The 23035-nt window shown below is 38.8% G+C and overlaps 4 protein-coding genes across 6 annotated transcripts in view; 2 read left to right on the forward strand and 2 right to left on the reverse strand.

The window, feature by feature from the left end:
• Positions 1–1087: 1087 nt before the first annotated feature.
• Positions 1088–9328, reverse strand: alkbh1 (alkB homolog 1, histone H2A dioxygenase). Its single transcript, XM_066694800.1, is given in 7 exon segments — positions 1088–1991; positions 1993–2293; positions 2864–3057; positions 4884–4974; positions 5522–5684; positions 6167–6275; positions 9164–9328. Coding segments are annotated over 7 exon segments (1131 nt in total). The 5' UTR covers positions 9302–9328; the 3' UTR covers positions 1088–1856.
• Positions 9329–9445: 117 nt separating this feature from the next.
• Positions 9446–10982, forward strand: slirp (SRA stem-loop interacting RNA binding protein). 2 transcript variants are annotated; one of them, XM_066694801.1, is made up of 4 exons: positions 9446–9607; positions 10145–10212; positions 10387–10494; positions 10694–10982. In XM_066694801.1, the coding sequence occupies exons 1-4, from the start codon at positions 9541–9543 to the stop codon at positions 10760–10762; spliced, it is 312 nt and encodes a 103-aa protein (XP_066550898.1). In that variant the 5' UTR covers positions 9446–9540; the 3' UTR covers positions 10763–10982. The 2 variants fall into 2 exon arrangements, with proteins under 2 accessions (XP_066550898.1, XP_066550899.1); XM_066694802.1 differs by having other exon boundaries at positions 9452–9607; positions 10145–10203.
• Positions 10818–16157, reverse strand: snw1 (SNW domain containing 1). The gene is made up of 14 exons (XM_066694797.1): positions 16053–16157; positions 15368–15521; positions 14978–15139; positions 14550–14645; positions 14259–14365; positions 13902–14006; positions 13715–13784; positions 13305–13370; positions 13085–13201; positions 12837–12978; positions 12519–12621; positions 12179–12296; positions 11587–11750; positions 10818–11480 (listed from the first exon to the last, which is right to left on the reverse strand). The coding sequence occupies exons 1-14, from the start codon at positions 16064–16066 to the stop codon at positions 11288–11290; spliced, it is 1611 nt and encodes a 536-aa protein (XP_066550894.1). The 5' UTR covers positions 16067–16157; the 3' UTR covers positions 10818–11287.
• Positions 16158–16328: 171 nt separating this feature from the next.
• Positions 16329–23035, forward strand: part of adck1 (aarF domain containing kinase 1) — a 119686-nt gene continuing 112979 nt past the window's right edge. The window contains exons 1-3 of one of the 2 annotated variants that reach the window (XM_066694799.1): positions 16329–16405; positions 17561–17700; positions 17898–17981. In XM_066694799.1, coding sequence (XP_066550896.1) covers positions 17569–17700; positions 17898–17981 — 216 coding nt within the window. In that variant the 5' untranslated portion in view covers positions 16329–16405; positions 17561–17568. The remainder of the gene's footprint in view (positions 16406–17560; positions 17701–17897; positions 17982–23035) is intronic. The other variant, XM_066694798.1, reaches the window with a different exon arrangement.

Here is a 23035-nt window from a genome sequence, read left to right on the forward strand (position 1 = left end):
GTTTTTTTAATTCCTTATCATTCAAAATAATGATCTCAACATCAGTAAGTATCCTCAAGCTGTAGTCAAACATAAATACACTTATATAATACATTTGCTTTAATATGACATTTCAAATGCTTTTAAACCAGTACTCTACCGGTTACAATATGACACTAGTCATAAAATAGCATTTCATAGTACAAATACATTAACATATTGACAGATTTTAGCACTAAGATGTATCACATGTACTTTTCCTTCTTACAGAAACAGTCGATGTCTTTCAAGCTGCAGAGGTGTTTCTCACAGAATGAAGCCTCTACGGCCGAATTGTTGACACGGTTTTAGCTCCTCACTCCTGTGCACATTCATTGTTGCTTCCAGCTTGACCTTATACTGTCAGGAAGATTATCTTCTACTTAATTAAGCACTTACATGAGGCGATAGTATTCCTTCCAGACCATTAACACATTACATAATATTAGTCACATTACAACACTGTTTTATTTTTTTTTAATCCTAACTTTAGGTTGATATTCCTGGAAATTTCAAAATGGGGAAACTGTCCTTAGAATTGCAATGCAGGTTATTGTCTAAGAAATATGGTAAAAATTGCCACTGGAGGGGAATTAATTTACTTTGAATGAATCCTATATTTAAAGTATTGTTTAATGCATGATGACGGGTTACAATAACTGTTCAAGAAGGTTCAGTGAGGACTTGTAGATAGATTAATACTTCATTTTCTTCTTTTAAAAGGGGTGGAAAAACAAAGGCTTTGAAAAAGGTTTACTCATGACTTTTAGGTTTACTATTCACTATTGTTTAATACAGCCTAAATTATGCTTAGTAGGCAAATCCACACTGCCATTCTGTACATAATGACATCATACAAGAAGGCCACACTAATTATTTCACAATAGTAATGAAGACTAATCTAGCTTGGCTTTCAGAATGAGTATGGATGCATTTTAACTGGGTTTACTACATCCAGTCTAGGCTACCAAACTGTCCAAATCTCTCTAGCCTTCCCCTAAAGATGAAGTCAGTGTCCCCGAAACTCCCAGAGCACTCTGCAGGAACAAGACATTAAATCCACAATGACTTTGCAAAAAAAGAAATCAGATAAGATCTTTAATTCAGAGTAAATGCATGGGGTGGGGGGCAGGGGATGGTATTCAGCGAGTTGGATAAACCCCAGGGGACGACCAATTTATCCCAAGCAACAGAATAAAACCACTGGGAGAATTGGAAGGAAATTAGCTTAACAGCCATTTGATCATTATGCAAATCAAGGCGGCTTCCAACCTCCACGTGTGGTGATGGTGGAGGGAGATTTAAAAACATAGCTGTTTGCAAACAATTGAAACATTTTAAAGTTATTGGCTAGGTTGAATAGGCCAATAATGAGGTTAGGGTTAATATTCTGCCTATATCTAATTTTATTTAATACCAGAGACCTTACAGTAACATTAAATTGGTAGATTTGTTGGCAACATCTATCCAATAAGACAGACTTAAATATGACGATGCTAAAAACATTTGTTATGTGGGATCATTCGACTTTTATTGATTGTGTCACAGTTATTTAAAACATAAGTGGCAACCTTATATAATCCCTGTATCACAACCTACAGCATGTTGAAATGCACACACAAAGTGCTAAGCATCATAGTAATGAAATTCAATACTACTACTACACAATTTTTTAACATATATATTATTACATCTTTCTTTTTCGCCTAAGAATCGATGGGAAATAAACAGTACCATAAACGATGCATCTGCCCAATATGCTTAGGTGCTGAATTCATAAGCAGAGTCCATATCTGTTTTATATACATCTTTGTATAAAAAGAGCAGCCGAGTTCCCATTACGAGTCCCCCGAGCTACTCCTCATCCTTTTTTCATCGACGCCTCCTTCCCCCTCTGAGCTGCTCTCGTGATATGCATCGTTGAGCGACGGCGCGGTGCTCCGGTCAGCCGAACCCACCGGAAAAGCCACCCCCCTTCCCAAGGACCTGCCTGACTGTCACATTGATCCGAGAGGTCTGGATGTACTTGGTGCACACGTCCCAGTCCTGTTCCGACACGCGCCGTACGACCGAGTCCTCCGGGACGTCGCTGCGCTGGAGGAGACACTGCGGCACCAAATCGGCGCCAGGATTGATCACGATTTTAGGCACGGCGTGATAGAGGAGTCTGCTCGGCCCAGACATGACCATGATGTCTCCGCTGTGCATGAACATGGCTGTAGCGGGGTCTTCTCTCCGCAGCCCGCCGAGGAGGAAAATGGCGGACTGGCCAAAACTATCGAAGTTTAGAGAGAAAAAATGAAGGAAAAATAAGAGAACAGATTTTATTCAGCTGATCAGCAGGATATCAAAAAACAAAAATACATTGATATTAAGTCAGGCAATATGACTGTGCTAACATCCAGAGATTCACTACAGCTTTGTCTGTGCTGCTCACACTTTCAGGCCAAACTCACTCTGCATGGGAGAAGACCATGAACTTTCTCTTTTACTAATCAGCATACAACTATGCAAGGACACGAACCACAGAATGGTAGAAATGACACCTTGAATGTCTGGAAATACTGTAACGGGAAAATACAACACTTTCGTGATCTGCGCGAGTTGCATTTTAAATGGCGAATGTAGCAATTTCACGGGCATAAATACAATTTTCCGATATTTCTGTCATTAAGCAGACAAATGTACTTATAGGAAAAGGCTCTCTGAGAAAACAATCTTTACTCTGGATCAATTCTGAACAAATTAGTTATGATCAGAAAACAATAATGTCCAGGCAGTGTTGACCATGTTTTTAAACGTCTGGTTCCCTTTACTCTCCACGGTATTATTTTTGAAGTCGTACCTGAACGACAGCAGGGGCTGCGTGTGATCGAGCTCCGACTCGTCGACATGTATCCCGAGCGACGAATCAAAGTGATAGTAATTCAAGATGCCAGCCTCCGCGGTGAAGTCCGGGAAGCTGCAGGCCGACGCCACGTGTTGCGCCACGGTATGGAGCTCGGAGGGGAACGGGGTGTGCTGATCTGCGGAGTAGGTCTGAAACAGGAAAGGGAGCTTTACACTGTGAAGCTAGATGACCAGAAACAACATTAGGCAGAATAAATGAACACCTTCACAGAAGTAGACTGACGGGCAAATACTAGGCACTGTCACTGTAACCTTTTCCTGTAAAAAAGGGTTTGGGGAATCGAACTGGGCACATTTCCATTTCTATCAGTCGTCAACCTCTTTTCCCAGCTGTGTGTCCTAAAGACAGAGCGCTCCAGGGCCCGGTGTTTGCAAAGCTTTTCTACCAAAACATTCCCTTAAGTAACAAGAAAATATACCTCTGTATTATAACTTTAAAAGGCAAAGCCCAAGAAATCACACTGATTCAGAAGGTTTTCGTGACATTTTCAGATTTGCTGAAGTGTCTCGACTGGAATATGTCACCAGAAAACACCTACATCTGCAGCCGCTCAGGAACTTTACATTTTGCTTCAGCAGCGAAATTCACAAGCTGCTGGGGTTAGAAAAAGAGAGAGACATACATTCTTAATTAAACTATCAATTATATTGAAAGTGACATTGTGTGGATCTTTTTTTAATGCCGGCCTGTTGAAAAGGAGAAATAAATCCACAGTCATGGTTAGTAGTGTGCTATATGCAGAAGACTGATATCCTACAGCCAGAATACAAGGCAAACTTGTGGTCGTAAAATGACCAAGCCACTTAATAAATTAAATCATTTGGGCCACAATGGAACCAAATTATCAGATTACATGAGCATAGATTTGTATATATTATTCTGTGACCATTTTCATTTTTTTATTTAAATCTCTTTGTGTTATTGTTCCAGTATTAGCATTCTGGCATATATAAGTAATCAGTAAATAATCATTCAGACTGCTTGTATAAACAGTTCAATGAATGCATAATGCATTTGGTCTTAATGGAGCCCGTACCTAGACTCCTCTGCATGGATTAAGGGAAACTCCTGTTAAAATTCACAGATTGTTGTTAGACATTTTGCAATGTCAAATAGAGATCAAAGCTAATGAATTCAGCATGCAATTCCTGACTGATTTAATATGGAATAAGACTGAACAGTGTTACTGCAATTAGCATATAAACTAGACAGGCTTCATGCCTGTACAATTAGAGATGAACTGTCCCGAATGGAGCAAACAATAATAATATAAAAAGACTTGGAATGTATTCCCTGTGAAGAGTCAATGAACATCAGAAAATACAAATCCCTGCTGAGATGCATAAGAACAAGTTGCTGCTTTGCTTCATCTTTTAGATTTTATTTTGTACGAATTATGAGACCTTGGAAGTAAATGCAACCAAAACAAAAAAAGTGCTGCTTCTATCATACATGCTTTTATGATATCCATAGATTCACATTTTCTAGAATGGACATGAAAACCATGGTATTATTCTTGTGGCCAACTACACAGATCAGGTGACGCAATTCATGATTGGGAGCCCATACTTGGTGAAAACTTGCCTCGCCATTTATTGTGGTGGAAAAAGTGAATTTGGTCAGATCTACCAAAATCTGCTACTAGACTGGCAAGACCACTGGCCAAATCAAGAGGAATCAGATACCCTCTTATTTCCATACCCAAATTCTAAAACAAACAAAATGAAAATCATAATGCATAAACATCTTAAATAGTTGTCCAGAACAAACATTTTAAATTCCAGAGGGACTTTCTGTTTGATTCAACTGGTGGTCTCACTGTACCACACAACCCATCGCTCAGAAAACAGGGAACACTGTTCCTGACAAAGACTGCAAAGAGGGGGGCAACTATAAACCACAATTAACTTCTACTTTATTTGGTATGTGAACAAAACAAGCAACTCTCCGATACCTTGGTTTCCCAGTTGTAGTGATAGCCCAGAGTCACCCAGCGTAACTTCTCCAAAAGAGTTTTAGGTTCTCTTTTCCCAGAACGTTTTTGACTATAAAAATTAAAGAGGCATTTAAGTCAGGCAAAAGATAAAAAGGACACAAAACTCCAAATCTCTGACCTTTAAAAATCCTTCCTACGGTGAACAGCAGCACACAAGTAATCAGTTACAGTGTAATAATCTTTCTGAATCCTGTTGAAATTGAGAAGCGGTACACAAGACCGTCGTTTTGAGATTTTCATCACCGTGCTAAAGGTCACCAGGTAAAGAGGGACATATTTGTAAATTGTTTAATATAACTCAGCAAAAGTTTACTCCAAGGTATTCTTCACTTTAACATGCATATTGAACTTCAAGATTTCTTAAATAACCATTACTTGCAATTAAAATAATTTTCAATTTTTTTAATAGTACACAAATTGGCAGGCAGCATCTAATCCCTTATCAGTTACACAGATCTGCTATTTTACTTCACAGCATGCAAGTTATTTTATCAGATCTCCAAACACTAAGGATTAATCAAAATCAAAGATATTTACACACACACACAAGTCTGAATTTGATATACCGTATGTACGTAGGATTCTGCGTAGTTTACCTAATTTGCGCCGTACTCTTCTCCCAGATGTTCTGCGTTTCTTCCGCAGACATGTGCAAGTCTAAGTTGCAGATGTTAGGTTTGCGTGGATAAACTTTCAGACACTGCTTTACCCAGTACTGCTGAGAGCCAGACAGAAATGGGTTTGAGATGAAAATAAACCCTGTTAAAGAGAAAGAAAACTTAATTGGAATGGTTATAATCAGCATTACATATTACAATAACTCTGTTGACTTCATGTTGAAGGATGTGTGTCTTGTACTAGAAGTTGATATTGATTAATTTTTCCCTTTACTATTAATAACTTTTGTCCAACTCCTTCGTCCAAAACAAAAATCCCCTTTTAAAGTGACGTACACAATCATATCGTTCTAGAGGTGGAAAGATGTTTTTCTCTGAAGTGATTAGCAACTTTTTCACAGATGTAAATTCTTCAAATTCTAAGCTAAATTAATAGCAGGTCATTTTCCATTACTAAGAAACATCCTACATAATTATACTCTTAATAAGCCATATACCTATTTTCCCTTATAAAATATAAGTGAGATTGGAAAACAAATGCAACATAACTGAGTCAGAGGTACTGTAACGCATTAAGAGGACAAAAACGTTTAAATCAGACGGCTCGTGTCATCCATAAAATACCTGGATAGCCATGCAAACCAAAAGCCTTCCAGTCCTCGACCGGATGGAGTCCAGCCCGGCGAGCAGCTGCTTCACTCACGGATCCCGTGTTCAGCTCCCTGCAGAACACCTGGAAGGAAAGACAAGGTTTGCAAAGGTGTTGTCACTGAAAAGCGAATTAGCATTGCTAATCAGAATACTCCTGATTCAAACACCCATCATGTCAGAACATACAAGAACATTAAAATGTGTCATCAGTAAAGCAGTAAGGTGCCCAAATCAAACTCATGCCAAAGTAAAATAAATGAAAGCTGTGTTTGCAAAGAGAACATTTGCTTCTACAAAGACTGCAATCAAATAAATGGCCTGTTTATATTTTAATATTAACTTTTTCATTGGTCAGAATAATTGTATCAAGCTGGTTACATTTGGGATTTCTAATTTTCATACACTTTACTTATTAGATTACATAACTAAGCTTTTTTAATACACTGCACTAATGCTGTATATCATTGCAGTGCATATCCATTAAATTATAGGTCTGCATTAATACAGGAATTGTAATGAATTGTAAAAAACTAAATAAAAAATAAATCTTAGAATTGCAAACCCACGTTAAAGCATCTCTTCGGAATGAAACTTCCCCATTTCATAATTTCTTGTTTGATTGCCACATACAATTCTGTCTTAGCCATGCGTGACAGCAATTTTTCAAACACTAAAAACTTGATTAAACAGAATTACTTTCATAATTTGGTACCATAATAATGCCTCAACAAGTATTTTCAACTGACTGGTTTTAAACAACGGTTAATCAAAAGCAGCACAGAGCCCCACATCAGAAAGAGAAGTCAACTCTGTAGAACATCTGAACTCGTTTGAGCAGAGCAACTCAACAGCACACTGTTACACTCTGACGCACACAGACATCTTCACATTTAAAATACCATTCCAGGCTTAGGTAGAATGTTTTTACCTTTATTTTCTGAAAGTTGTGTTATTGAGGGAAATAGGAGTTTGTATATAAAGATGGAGCCACTGAAATCACAATGAACCTCCAAGGCTATGGTATATCAAGAAGAAACCATAGATTTTTCATTTCTAATTCTTGTTAATTATAAAACCATTTATTTCCATTATCAGATTAACTGACTCAATGGAATACTAGAAGATCCATGTTCACAGAGGCTTACTAACTTATCTAACAGGTATTCACTAGTTAAGTTAAGCAAGGCACACAAATGACTGCCGTATTGCTAGAAATTAACACCTTTGTTTTCAAACTTGTAGCTGGTAAGCAAGTTTATCATAACCTTCATTCAAAACTATTTTCACCAAAGGTAAAAGGCAGCTGCCCCAAGGCAACATCAATTTGTACAGCAGAAAAAAGCTCCCCTCAATGACATATACTTTTGTGCCCACACACAATCCCATTTCCTCTCAGAGCATTCCTGGTAATATGCAGAGATCAGTGCAAAGTCTTCATACAGAATATTTCAGGTCCCAAATATTCTGCAGAAGCAAGAAATGACAAGGAGCAGCACAATGAAAAGAAACTATGGATTCATAACATATATTACATCTTACACAAATCTAACATAACTATTAGGCTACATGGTCATTCATGAAGTCTTCTTAACACTGCAGCTTTGTCATTCTTTAATTCTTATATTATCTGTGATGTAGAAAATGTGACAATCCATCCAATACTATTGCTAAATGACCCTGAACGAATGTAAAGATATGTAATTCAATAATGATACCACAATATAGCCATTCAAATCAAACAATGCTACCACATAAATGATAGATTTGTGAGAAATAGTACAACTGAATGGTATAGTACACATTATGTGAATAAGAGAGTTTAAAAAAGTAACAAGCGATTAGTTGCATACGTGATTATGAAACGGCTAGCTTGACTTCATAAAATGTGGTCCATAGCTTAATACTTCATGAAAGCCACAAGCATAAAATGTATGACAAAAGGACTGTAACGATCTATTCAATCTATTGCACTACATGCAGAATGCACACGACTGAGAGCTGTTTTCAGAAGCCATTCGGAGACTTGTTTCCAAAGACCTGCAGGGCAGTTACCGCACAATGCCAGTGAGGACTGATATGTATCTCAGCTGGCTTCTGCACAGGGTCCTCTAATGGTCTACAGCTCCAGAGCTCCTATCTAAACAGCTAAAGGGAATACATCCAATTTTCACATTCCTGCCCCCCGTTTTGAGGGACAGCACGGCCCGAAACCAGGAGGAAGGATGGCACCGAATCTGAGATGGCACTGGAGTAGAACACCAGGTGCCCTATTTTGCACATCTGGTGGAAAAGGTAATGCTAAAGAGAACAAACAAACATTAAGTCATTCCCATTTTCTGTAAATGGTAGATTAATACCAGCATGTTTTAGTATACGACTGATGTGATGGAGAAGTACAGCTTTCTAAATCCAAAGTGCTCTGTCTCATGTCTAATAATACACTGCCATAAAGCTCATATACTTTTATTTTATTTCAGATGATTCCCACTGTCCCAATTTACTATCTAGCAAAAAGTACGTGAAACATAAGGGCTTAATCTACACTACTATGACTACTAAGCTACACTAGCTAAACCTGTTACAACCTCTACACAATGAAATACTATCACCATTGATGCATGCTACTACTAATCTACTCTACTACTTTGACTAACAAACAGTATGTAGGTTAGAATGACCACCATAAATATTACGTATTCAATAATACATGCAGACATACTGACATGCAAAGTCCACCTCCAGATACTGTAATGTGCATTTTATTTGTTATTATCATGATTGTTATTTTAAACGGTCCTTTCAGTTCATTACAAGTTAATAATTCATTGGTATTGCTGGATTTGATGACATTTTAAGATTGATCAAATGAACAAATGCTTACAAAACCAATAATAAGGTATTCACACAATATAACGCAACTGAAAAGAAAAAAAAGACACTAAAGTAGAAAAACACATCGTTAAAACTCACTTTTCCATTTATAACACCTTTGGAAAAGTCTATGACATCACTCAAATCGGGTGGAGGGTTCCTTCGTTTATAAAATTTAAATAACTTTCTAAAGGCATCTTCCCCATGCTCTACGATGGAAGCGGCCATCTTGGCCATCCTGAGTCCACCTTTACACTTTAACCTTTAACCTTTCTACCTCTATATTAAACGGGCGAGAGATTTTTGAACTGGTTATTATTATTACCATTTGTAATGCTTTTAAGTTTCAGATACATTGTAGATGTTTTTTTTTTTTTCTACGGGAATTAATACCTTAATAAATAAATAAATAAATACATGAAGATCACGTGAGACAAGGTCAAAGATTGCACGGTTTTATTTTGGAGATTGGAAAAATGGCGGCTCCCACTAAAAAAGCATTTGAAGTGTTTGTGTCTAAAATACCATGGACCATGGCAACCAGTGAGTATCGTTTTTTTAATAAATATACAATTAGAAAGGTGAGATGTGTTGTGATGTTGTTCAGCCTTTTTATCCGTGCGTTTGTTGCACATGTCTTTATAACGTGTCGTCTGCAGATGACATTGCAGGTGAGGAGGATGCACTAGCCCGCTCCAGCACTCAGATCGGTGGAAAGTGAGCATTAGTCACACATGCTTGAATGTATTGTGGCTCTTTTGTGCAGCTCCAGATATAGTAAAACATACACTCGTGGCTGGTTTAGTTTATTCCTGATCACGATTCATTAAACGCCTTTACTGAATCGTGGTTCACCTCAATAGGGTGCGCACGAATTCATGCTTGTTTTTGCCATTTCAGTTGTGGCATTTGTGTTCCCCCCCGACAGCTTTGAGTTTCAATCACGTAACTTTAAATGTATGAGCTGTCTGAAATGTTGTATTTTGCAATTCAAGCGTTTCTTCCACTTTATGGGTCACAGAATTAAAATCCTCTTGATTGTCACGGCGCTGGTTGATTCTGGTTTATTTTGTATTTCAGAGGAAGTGAGGGAATACTTCACACAGTTTGGACAAGTCAGAAAATGCCTCCTTCCTTTTGTAAGTATTGTATGTGCACCTCTATTTTCATATTAATGCTGTAGAAGATATATTCCTGCAACTTTTTGTTAACGAATGTACTCTTTTTCAGAAAAAAAGCACGTTTGCAGTCTAAGATCAAGATATAACATTACTCACGTGTATGCATTAAATATAACATATGAATAACATTTGTCTTTAAAGGACAAAGAGACCGGCTTCCACAAGGGTTACTGCTGGGTTGGATTTACCAGTGAGGACGGCCTGCAGAATGCACTGCAGAAGGACCCACACCTGGTGGAGGGATCAAAGGTATCTGACAAATACTGGAAAGAACTGCCCCCAAAATAGTGTTAAAGAAAAGTTGATATCTGGGAAGTGTTTCATATTGGTACTGTATAATTTGGTGTTTGTGTCATGAATGCTGCCCCATGTATCACCTCCTGTCAGTTTAATTGAAAACCAATTGTAGTTGCACTCCACTCTGATTAAAACCCATTTTCACTTTCAGCTCCAAGTGCAAAGAAACAGAAGAGCATTTGCAGGGCGAAGACCAAATCAAGACTTTGAAGAAAGTTGAAGAAAAATAAATTGTATGGTTTTGTAGTGCTACAATAAATACCAATGTGCAACCATTTTCGCAATAGGAAATACAAATTTAAATGATATTTATTCCATGTTATTACTGTACAGAGTTCATCATAGGTTGAGGAGAAAAAAACATTTCCTTTCACCTGGTATATACAGGATTACAGCAATTCTACACAAGTGAAAATGTCATTAAAACTTCTCTGAAACAAGTTTTGCTTACTGGTCCCTTCCTGATGTCTATTTATTACATGAACATAAAAGGTAAAAAATAAAAATCTTAACTACCACTGAAGCACAAGCCTCGCTGGACCCCCCTGGACTTCAACCTAAGACTCATGGTGCTAAATACGCCTCAGTTAAAAAAAAAGAGGAGAAACCACTTAAAAACAATCAAAACAAAATATCAACAGCTGGTGAGGCCTGTTTATGAAGCTCTGGCTTTATTGTAAGGAACAGGACCATAAAAACAAAACATACATTGCTCTAGCTGACCCACATCGACAAAACCAGGCCCTCATTCCTTCCTGCGCTTCTTATCGTGGTCATAATCCTTCGAGCGGCCGCTGGCGGAGGGGCGCTTTGAGCCGCCGTGCTGCTTGGCCTCCTCCAAGAACTTATCCAGACCGAAAGGATCCTCCTCGAACTGGACCGGGCCGTCCCTGCGGGGCCCGTGGTCTGTGCCAGTGAATTCCTTGTCGGGGACGAATCTGAAGGGACGGCGAGAGAAACGAGAATTGGACTTTTGTTTGGACGCGTTTCGTAAAATTAAAAATAAATCTAGAGCTTGTATAGCTAGGGAGACCATTCACATACCGGTTATTCTGCATCAGCGTGTCTAAGTCGTCACCGTATAGATCTCGATCGGCGTTCTTACTGGGCCTGTAAATGTTCTGTGCCATATCTCTGCCGTTTCTGAAGGGCTGGTCGTACACATTATAGACCTCATCTTCACCACCAGCAAAGCCACTGTCCATCCCCTGCAATAGACGGGAAACAGTCAGCAGTCATAAACACACTGCACACTTAAAAAGATAAAAATCCTTATCAGTATTAATTAGTTTCTCCCTCACACGTATCATTGCTGTAGACATCAATATGAGATTGATCCACCACTTGATTAACCGATACTTCATATTAGAAAAAGCCAGGTCATCAAGGAAAGATTAAGCATTACTTTTCAAATCCATTCAAATTAACATAAGTTGAGATGCAGCCAAAATACATTTAAATACATTATAAACAAAATGTCAATTAAAGGTTATAATTAAAAGGGCTGACACATTGACTGAACATTTGGACATTCATCACCAAGGGAAGGCCGGGCGCCTGTTTGAAACATCGGCCTTCACAAACCGAAATAAATCTCTCTAACCCGGCACAATTGACAGCCTGGAAGCAGCCCTACCTTGCTCTGGTTGAAGAGCCGCTGGTCGTACTGCGCTTCGTTGGAAGGCCGGGGATTGGGCTGACCCAGGGCAATGAGCTCGCTGATGTCTCTGTCCTGGTCCCTCTGCAATTTAGACCTCAACACAACAAGAAAATAGGCCTCATTTACCACCCAACATCATGACTAGTGCCTACTGAAGTCTGACACACCAGCTGGACCTTATTAACACAGTGAAACATTAAGCAGTACGAAAGCAGGATCACGTCAAAAGTTTCAACCAATTGCATTTAGTCAGGGACTCAAACCATCACTGTTTTGTTGTAGATTTACTAGTCTTCTCCATTTATAATCCAAATACCTCTTGTCGGGGGCAGCTCTGGAGATGTTCCGGTCGTGCTGTCTCTCTTTCCTCCGATCGTGTCGGATTTCGTCACGCTCTCGGACCTCTCCATCTTCTGCACCTGAGGGGGAGAAATGCATCGATGGTGAAATGCAGACAATAGAGGTCCCCGTGCACCTGGAGAGATCCTGTCCAACAATTCGCTGCCGGCGGGAGACAATAGTCTCGGCTACTGCTATCTGTTCATATTACAATATCGGCACAAATCAAGGCATCAAAATCATTTTTCCAATAAGCCACACTGATGATGACAAACCCACTAAAATCCTCCCGCACCTTTTTCTCCGTGGCCCTTGATGCCTGCTCTCCGCTCTCTTGCCATCTGGGCCAGCTCCCTGAGTTTCTCCTCCTTTTTCTCCTTTTCCTTTTGGGCCATTTTCCTTTCCACTTGAGCGCGCATCTCCACTGCTTCTCGAGCCTACAGACACGACACATAGATGTCACTGCATGCGCACCGTATAGAGAGAGGCAGACAAATACAGGCTTTAAAAGTGTCCGTTAAGCAATATTTTCAACGTATCCACCTTTCTGTCTGCGATGTAGAGTGCCTCAGCCAGCTTGGCAAAGTTTTCATTGATGTGCACCGTCTGAAGCCCTCGGCCGTCGGCAGCTAAACGTTTGTCTAGTGGAATAGTGTAACCCTAGAGGACAATAAGAGAGGATGTCGCATTTAAGAGATATATATCAGTGTAAAGAATATTAAAAAGTGTGAATTTAATAGTGTTGAAGACAATGCAAACATACCTTTGCGTTTTTCCAGTTTGATATGCACGGTGGGATCTTCCACTCCTGTTGTTCTTTTACAGTCATCTGAAATAATAGAAAAGACACCTCTTTAAAGCAATTAACAAATGTAACTTCAAAGCACGCAGAATGGTGGCTTTAGAACTGGAATTGTATGAACAGTCCACAGTTATGGCACAGGCCTTCGATCGACTGAAATACAAGTGCAAGTGACCAATCTAATATTGTAACGAATGTAATTTTTTGTTAAACTTTTTAAAGTTGTAAGCAAGCTGCTCAGACACCGGATTTTCCAATTATAATGCAAGAAAGAACACACATTTTCTGCTGAAGACACTGAAAATGAAGCACATACAGATTAATAAAGGCTTTCTTCTATTGTGAATCCATTCACAGCAACAATAATGCACCTTTCTGCTTGGAGAATGCATGACCGGCGCAGGGGGGGACGGGGGTCCTCGAGGAATCTTCTTGTTGATCCTAAAAAACATGAAAAGGAGAAGCTACTTAACATTTTCTTTGAGCTTTTCGTTTAGATTATCCTTAATACAATATGGACCCTGTAACAAAAGGAAGTGTTTGTTCAATTCTGCATACTTGAAGCGTGGTGGTTCCATGGGGTCCTTTTGCATTTCCACCATACGGATCACCCTTTGCTTGGCTCCAGAATTAAAAGCAACTCCTTGCTGAGACGGGGTATACCTATGAGGGGGACAACAACAAAAAAAGATGTTATCGAAGTAAAAAACCTAAAACACAAGTCATTTCGTATGGAAAAACCCACTAGTGAGAAAAACGGATTAAAACAACCAGGCTTGAAAAACCAGGTTAATTTCTCAAACTCGATCAAGCCTTTCAAGGGACTGTTGTTGGACAGGACTTGAAAAGGCAGAAAACACATCTCCGGTCATCGTTGTCGATACTGTGGTGAATAGCACTGGAAACCCTCCTTACCGGATGTACTGTGCAGGCGCTTGCTTATCAGCTGCTCTCACAGGCATGGCTGCGGCGATCTTCTGTGACACCTGCTTGTCGAGAGCTGCTCTGGTCTTCTCGGTCAACTACACCAAAAAGAACAATATAAAAATGTTTGTTTTTGATTGTTCATAGCAAACTACAGTAAGACATTTGTTTCAACTAATACAAAATTAAGAGGACACATTTTCATAAAAAGCTGGGCAGTAAATCCATAAGAAGTGGGAAAAACTTTTTAGGGCGAAAGACAGATCAAGTGAATCATCGCACCTCTTTCACTGCTTCCTCATCAGGCCGGTGCAGCTCTGGGTCATCCTCATTCATTATTTCCTTTGGCAGCAGATCTGTGAACTTGCTGTATATGACCTGTAACAAAACACAAATATACATACAACAGAATTAACAAATAACTTCAGGGCTCTTCAGACTATCTTCTTGGCCATAGAGCGACTCCCATGATTTGTGCTCGTCCTAGAGCTGTTAAGTGTACAAATCTCGGGTATTCTTAAAATATTGTATTCAAAACATTTATTTGCACACAAAAGCTTTTTTTTTTTTTGCAACCATGTTTCTTCTCTTACATTTTCATTTAAAATTACCCCCCAAAAAATAATTAAATGTTCGAAAGTGATGACATGTATTTCGTGGTTTTGTTTCTTGATCCAAACACATTTGAGCGACATACTGAGTTCACACACCTTGTCTTTCCCCTGCCCTTGCCTCGCAATCGCATCATATTTGATCTTCCCTTCAGCATCCACTTGCACAGCCAAAGCATTGGAGGTTTTCTTCTTCCTGCCCATCTCCAGGGGGTACTGGGCAACGTGAATCTCCGGGAAGGCGCCTCCATCCCCGAAATCCTAAAATGAAAGGCAGGAACAGGAGGTTCGATTTTCTTGATATGTTATTGATGAAGGAAGTCAAGCCCCAATATCCACATGCAATTTGCAATGAATGACTACAAGATATATACATTGGGGAACATCACAATGGCCTTATCTTATAATTATCTGTATATTTTTATCATAGACACACAATTATATAAACTAATTTAAACCACTCTCCACATATACACCAGTCTTGCTCACCTCCAGTGCCCTGGGGACCCAGCCCTTTCTGTACCCATAGGGAGGCGGCTCTCTGCGGGAAGACACCAGAGCCGTGGACCGGGACCTCTGGGACCGAGCCTTCTCCTCCGCCTCCAGCTGGTCCTGGGACAGCTGGGTGGGAGCCGGCAGAAAACTGCAACCGAGAGGAGATCAGTCTTTCAGTACAAGCAATAATATTATTCTTTATAAATATCCATCCCATGTCTGATGAAGGATCACTCAAACTATTTATTGGAGTTACAATCGATCAAACCTCAAACCACCAACCACAAAAGCAAACCTCTTGAAGGAAAGTTGACTACATTGAAATACGGCATTTCGTGAGCTGTGTACGACGATACTCTAACGGTGTAAATATTATAACCTCTAGAGTTTATTTGTTTGAAATAAATACAATGACGAAGCCTATAGGAAATACACAGATCGGCGCAAGACAAAACAGTCGCTCGTAAACAAATCCTTGCGCATGGAAACTTGAGAAATCTATCACCGGGCTTCCCTGAGGCCTACAAGTCGAAAAAGCATGTAGCGATTTATTTTTAATAAATCATTACATCTCTCGAGTATTAGATTATCAAGTTATTCTATCGATATGTGCTATTGTAATTATTTGTTAAATTGTGGACACTTTAAATGCTATAAAATGTTTCTCTCGCAGACTCACCTTGCTAGCGACATTTTCTTTATTTCCTCCAGAGTATGACGTCTGACGCGACGCCGCTCATGGCGTCAAACGCTACGTTGTAGGATTAAGGCTCCAATCGCTATGACGCGCTCTGAACCAGTTTTTAATGCTCTGTAAAACCTTTTTCTAAATTAAAATAAATATACGATACCTTTACAAATCTGCCTGTGACGTGTTTTGAATGTTTTATTAATTAAAAAGCTAAAATGTCTGAAGAAACTATTTAGAATCTGCCAGTCCTACATTCACGGTCAACTACATTAACCAGAGTGCTTTGCGCGCCGCAGGTTGAGGGTAGCAGAGGGTCAAAGGTCGGAGTTTGGCAGAATCCGGTGAGTGAATGACAACATGAAAACGTGCGAATTAACCTTCAGTAATTGTAATTCATAATACACACACAAATGTGAATTACATATATTATATTATCGTTTTAATTTTAGTGCATAGACTTATAATGTTACAAAACACATCTGCATTGCATAACGTCAGTTATACATGATAGTGCTCAGTGTACAACAACAGAAACACTGGTATGCTACATCTTTATTATATATCATTTGCGTTGAATGCTTTCTTACTACGATATTGTAAAGGTAATTCAGTGTATTTTGTTCGAGATGACAATATGTAGGCATGTTGTATAAATACGTTTGAATAGATACTTTGTATGCATTTCTGTGACGTTTACTGTCATGGACTCACACCCCAGTAAACATGCTTACCTTGCAACAACATTGGCCTAAAGTAACATCCCTCATCGACCTAATGGGTGGATAGTAGTAGTGTCACCTTTTGTCATAGTAGGCAAATTCTACTATCCAAAGGTATCAAATTGCTCTTCAGGATACACTATGACATTCAGACTAGCCCTGTATGAAAAAAGCATGGCAATGATCACAACAAGAGAAGATGCATTGCATTGTCTCTAGAGTCTGACCATTTTATTTAGTGTACTTACAATTTGAATTGTTGAGTTTCATAGCTATGTTGTAAGTCGCCCTGGATAAGGGTGTCTGCCAAGAGATAATAATAATAGCTAACTTTATTAAGGAACAATTTGTTTAACTGATAAACACAATAAATACAGTTTTAAAGTGGACCCTGCATTTCTAGCAAATAAATAAGAAATTAGTCACCTACACATTTGTATGATATTTAGTAATGACAGTATTCCTAATGTAGTCATTGAACAAACTTATTTAATTGGATGCATTAATACTGTTAATCTAAAATCCGTGTTGTTTAGTCACTGTTGTGTTTTCATAACAAGAAGGAAATCAAAGCATGTGATGTTTTCCATTTTTCACACCTTGTATTATAGCTGCAGATAAACACAGATGCAGAATTCTTCCAAACAGATACACGCAACAAACTGTTAATTCTCATATTCCATAGAAAGGTTTAACATTTGAACAATCCAGATCTATGCAGTCGACTACAGCAGGGATTCTTGTAGTTAAGTAGGTCTTTTTTTTTCAATGTTACAGTGCCTCCCATGGCTGGACGGTTGATGAAAGTGTCTTCAGTGGCCACAGCAGTGATTGCATCCTCTGGAATCTACCTGTATAATAAGAGCGTGGATCTCAATGATGTCAGCTTAATTCGCTTTGGAAGAGCTGCAATTACGGTAAGTGTCAATCATTCATCCGCCAAATCCAACCATCATCTATGCAAAGTTAAACCACAATAACAACAACTTGATCTTTAATTTAAATATGTGTATCTATGTATATCAGTGTCTTTTATATATAATTTTTTGTAATCTAGAGTTTAAAATAGGAATAGACATGTAATATTCATCAACTCTATTTTATTTGATGGTAGACTGCAGCTATCAGTTTTGACTACCTCGCATCTCTTCGAAGTGTTCAGTATGGCACAGAAGAATATTGGGCTATGAAATCCAAGGTAAGCTTTATTTAAACTATTTGTATAGGTTCTCTCACTGTAGCTGGAGAGTCTGATGATAATCCCGTTGTCTATATTGGCCTTCTGGTACATGCATGTTTGGAAATTGTGTTTAATGAAAATAGACCATCATGTTGACGTTGACACACATTACCGAAGTGTGTTATGTGAAGAACCCATGTTAGAAGTGACATACTTTGATTTATGCTTTCTTTTCATTTGAAGAACAATACATTGATCTAAATCTCTGTGTAGTCTTTCTGTAGTGTATTACCAGAAACGTGATGGTTTGACAAACTGGCACGAATCAATACATATTCAATATTCGTTGTTAAAAAAGAATAACAGAGTCCAGTTGTCCTTTTTAAATGGGCAGGGAAAAGGTTCAGTCCTTGGTAGATGTGAAATGCCAGTGGAGTTTCTTGAGAAGCCCTGGTCAGAGTTCAATTACCTTCTCTATTGCTAGCTGTCCAGATACTCCAAGTTTTTACTGCAGTGCAGAATTGGGTCTCCTGGGGTGTTTGTTCAGACTGACGAACATACCTCCAAGGTGAAGCGAAGAAAAAATATATTTGAAAAGAAACATTATAAAAGATCAAGCAAAAAAAGTTAAAGGGAGAAGACCATTCAAACTGTTCTTTATTTTCACCTGTTCCGTTCTTTTTATATTAAAACTTGCAATAATAATGAATTGGATGAAATTCTGGATGTATGGTCACTCTATATTCAATCTTTTTGCTTTTATGATTGTCCCAAATTCAGAGTCCTGTTCTAATTATGTATTCATACCATAACAATCTGAAATCCTTCATACAGACCAGGCTAAGTCTTGAAATCCTTTATATTCTGTACTACCTGAAATGTTTTTAAAGGTGTTTTGGGGGGAATTAGATGTTAAAGCGCTAGAATGAAAGAAAAAGCTATAAGGCAGAGAAGACAAATATTTACTGTAAACACTTTCTATTGCCATTTTGGCTGCTTGACCTATATAAAAATTGTTTTATTTGCTCTCCCAGCCAGGAGCATTATTACCAGCCATTTGGAACTGTTTGCGCTTACCTTCAGGGGTAGTCTGACCTTTATATTTCAGAAGTAAACTGGTATTTAACCTAGAAAAGGCTTTGCTTCCTGTAAAATTGCATAGCCTTGAAGTGAAATACCTTTACAGATACTCATACACAAGCATGGCAAATGGCATATTGTCGAAGTCTGGAGTTCCTTTGGAATTTCTGACTCCCATTCAACGCTCATTTTAAATGTGAGGAAGCAAGAAATGGGCTAATCTCTGTATTTCACATTGGGTGCTGTTGCCATCATTGTTGCTTCAGCGTTTGCAAGAGAAGTGTTACCACTTTTGACACTGGAAGTACAAACCCAGCCCAATAAACGTTCAATCCAGTTTGGATTCACTAATCACTGTTACATTATAATTATTTTACAGAACAACGTATTTTCCGTCTCTCATCTCTGACCTTTTCAGAATAACTCTTACTAAGTAGGTATTTACAGGAAAACTCAAAATCCTCTGAATAAAAAAACGACTTTGTAACAAGTGATATTACCCCTGAACATCCTCTTCGAAGGTTTGGAAAGACCGCGTTCAGCGTTGGCAGGTAGACGCAAATGACTCGTGTCCTTTACTTTAAAATCGAACCTGCTGCCAAGAAATCCCCTCACCCAGCAAACCAGATGCTTTCCTGAGCTACTGAACCCTGAAGAGCGAGGTTTCGACTTGGCTGCTCTTGCCAGTCTGTTGGAGTGTGTAGGACAGTGCGCCGCTCCCTCCGGGCGTCCAGTCAAGCTTAGCTACTCCGGGTTATTGGAATTTATGCAAGCTCCCGATGTAATGTAGTGATGAGATTTTTTTTTCTCTCTCTCTCTCTCTCTTTTCTCACTCTATCTTTCTCTCTCTCTCTCTCTCTCTATTTTTTTTGTATCATTCAAAACAAATTATGGTCAGTCCCACACTGTTTGAGGTCAGTGTATATCTGTTCTGATAAAAATAGACTTACAGAAAAAGAGGGAGAAAAAGGACTATCCATACAATATACTCAGTGCTGTTTATTGTTTTAATCAGTGTACAGTCAATGTTCTGTATCTTAAAAAGGAATATTTAGTATCCGATTTTATCTACCATCATAGAAGTACATACTTTATGTGTAGAATATTAAAAAAGGCCTGAAAAGATTATTATAAAATCAAATTAAGAAGTAGTAAATGTAAAATCAACTGACCAGCTTTCTAATAGGTAGGATATTCATTTAAATCAAACAAATACTCCTGCACATTGTACTTTACAAATCTCAGAGAAAATATGTATTATTTCCATTGAGAAATATAACTTTTAATGGATGTTACAGTCTGGGTTCCTTTCCTACTTTGCGGCCTGGCGGCAGCTGAGACAAGGGCAGTCGCAGTCCGTTGGCCTAACAACGTCTCCTGGACAACTTGCGAAATTACCCCCGCTCGGTTTGAAAAAGGGTGCTGTCATCGTCGGCCTCTTCCTGTCATTTCTGTGCGTCGCCCATTTACATTTCACCTTGCTCCTCCATTCCTGCGTGAGCCACATTTCACAATTAACATAGATCGAAAGCCTCCCGCAACATGACACTACGGAACAAATGCCTGAAAGACCTTCAAAAGTGCGGCACGTAATCCTGCAGTTTCACATGGAAAGATACACAAGCATTGTATTGTAAGCACTGATGCATATTAGTGCCCATGTAATTAGGATCGTTCCACAAAATTACTCATTTTCATGTATTATGTACCACCTGTTCTTCGTTAGCTGAAAGCTTAACTTTAAACTAATTAGATTATAGTGCATAAATGTATTGCATCCAACAAAGGTAGAATGGAATATTAAGGGGTGTTCTGAACAAAATTCTACTGTATATATTTCCTCTCAGATTGTATTGTCATTGTTTTTAAATGTGCATAATTGCCTAGTCAAGTTAAAGTATGTAAACCTCATACTTTTTGAATGCTCAGTCAGCAGTGAAGGCACTACACAGTGCGTGGTTAATTCTTAACAATTGCATATATTTGAGATGCCACTTTTCAGTACCAAACTGTTTGGAGGAGTAAACAAAGACACACAGCTTATTGTTCCAGGTTATTTTTATTTGCTTGTGTTAAAATTTTAAGGCAAACATCCGTTTCACAATATGAATTTATGAATAAAGCCAATGACAGATGGCGTGACTTCGCAGAATCCCCATCCTGGGCAGCGTCAAGGCTGAAAACCCGTTTCTTCCCAGGTGGTGTCTCCCAGCTGTGCCTTTTTGCCCCCTTTAACCTCTGCTTGATAGCTTCTGATGGGGTATCGATCTTTTCTAGCATTGTATGATGTGTTAAAAAAGCAGCAAGTGCTCATGGTAGCAGCAGTGTTGTTTCAGCCCTGTGAAAATTGTAGCTCAGCAGTTTAACAGGGAATACAAGACAATGGCTGATTTCCCTTGTAAAATGGCCTCCAGGGAACGGCAGAAAATGCTCTGGCTCTTCAGCGCTGCAGGTGAGGTGTCTGTCTGGTGTGCAGGGGAGCAAAAACAAAGTATAATTACTTTATTTGTATAGAAGAGCTGTCCTCACATTCTTTGGGGGTGATTTTGTTCCATCAAATGTATTTTTTTTTTGCCATTGATTCCTCATACAAGTAGTGTAATATTAATATTTGTAATGTTATTTATTAAGCAATGATATGTGTGCTTGTCTGTGTATATATTGTGAGGGAGTATAAGTTACACGTTTAAAGCAATAGTCACTTTAATTCTAGGCAAAGGAAATGTAAATCTCATTCTCACCTGTGCAACCGTCCAATACTGCTTTTGAACATTGATTACAAAATTGTAAAGAAGGATGTTGGCTAAAGTGAAGGAAGACTGGAGGAGTATCGACTACACCCCCCCTAAAACTACACAACTATACAGAAAGAGACAGTGGGAAATTGTCTGTCTTCGAGATCCAAATTTCACATTCGTATAATTTATATTCCAGTACAGAAATAATCTAATATTAAACTATAAGTGTGTCAGTGATTTAACGGAGGTTGTGTTAAAAAACAACAACCTTTGATAGAACTTAAATGAACAGTTACAATTACAACTGATATTTACCTAGACATGGCAGTAAGGAAGACGATCATTCCTGTAAAGTGAATGTCGACAGCTGTTTTTCTAATATCCTGGGTGCCCTGCTCCTTTGGTCACACTAGTTAAACAGAGCAAGCAATCATGTTTAAACCATTTGATATTATTGTAAATGTTTGCGCTGCAGCCCGGTTCGATTACGGTGCTGGGATGCATGTGGCTTTTCTGACAACAACATCGGCTGCTCACTGTGTGTCAGCTCACTGCATTATTTATTACAGCGAGTAGAGTAGTCAGGTGCTTAACACACATCCGCCAGCATTTATCAAAAGTCTTCTGGCGGTAATATGTGTTTTTCATCACGCAGGATGGGGTAAAAGGCACTACTACCACCCTGCTGCTTTGTGTTCTTTTTCCTCCATCCATCCATCCAGACCTCAGTTTCATTCAGAGGGAGTGTATATTGTTCCTGACTGTTGGCAGAGAAATGGTAGAATGAATTGCATGCCTTTTTATTTTATTAGGCTATCCAGAGATGGCTTTTATATGGTTAATTACAGCGAGCATTAATTATGGGACATGCTTTTTTTCCTCCCTCTATATACTGTTTCTTAAGTCCTGGAGACTGTGGAATGCTGGGTAATTATTTGCAAGCCGAATAGGTTTTAGTCACACTTCAATGATAGTGGTTGCGTTATACTTTACGGTTCACTATACAAAATGTCTCCAGGTAAAGCTTTCCCATGTTTCAAAGAATGGTATAAATAAGACATTTTGAAATGTATTCCCTTATCACACCTGCTTTTGTCAGCCTCTGCTAACATTCATTTCTTCTTTTTCTATTTATAGAAGCATTTATTTTCTCTTGCAGTAGAAAAAAAGGTCAACTTGTCCGCAGAGTTACTTTAATTTAAAAACAACTACAAGTAAATCAAGTGAGCTGACCTTGAGTAACCCGACCATATC

Source organism: Amia ocellicauda, chromosome 21, assembly GCF_036373705.1.
Source record: "Amia ocellicauda isolate fAmiCal2 chromosome 21, fAmiCal2.hap1, whole genome shotgun sequence".
NCBI classification, from domain to species: Eukaryota; Metazoa; Chordata; class Actinopteri; order Amiiformes; family Amiidae; genus Amia; species Amia ocellicauda.

Excerpts from the sequence above, each read along its gene's own strand:
- slirp (XM_066694801.1), top strand. The coding sequence starts at position 9,541 with ATGGCGGCTCCCACTAAAAAAGCATTTGAAGTGTTTGTGTCTAAAATA. Across the intron at positions 10,213-10,386 it reads TCCTTCCTTTTGTAAGTATT|GACAAAGAGACCGGCTTCCA; the intron begins GTATGTGCACCT and ends TTGTCTTTAAAG. Across the intron at positions 10,495-10,693 it reads ACCTGGTGGAGGGATCAAAG|CTCCAAGTGCAAAGAAACAG; the intron begins GTATCTGACAAA and ends TTTCACTTTCAG.
- snw1 (XM_066694797.1), bottom strand. Across the intron at positions 15,140-15,367 it reads GGGTCCCCAGGGCACTGGAG|GATTTCGGGGATGGAGGCGC; the intron begins GTGAGCAAGACT and ends CTTTCATTTTAG. Across the intron at positions 13,202-13,304 it reads CAAACTGGAAAAACGCAAAG|GGTTACACTATTCCACTAGA; the intron begins GTATGTTTGCAT and ends ATTGTCCTCTAG.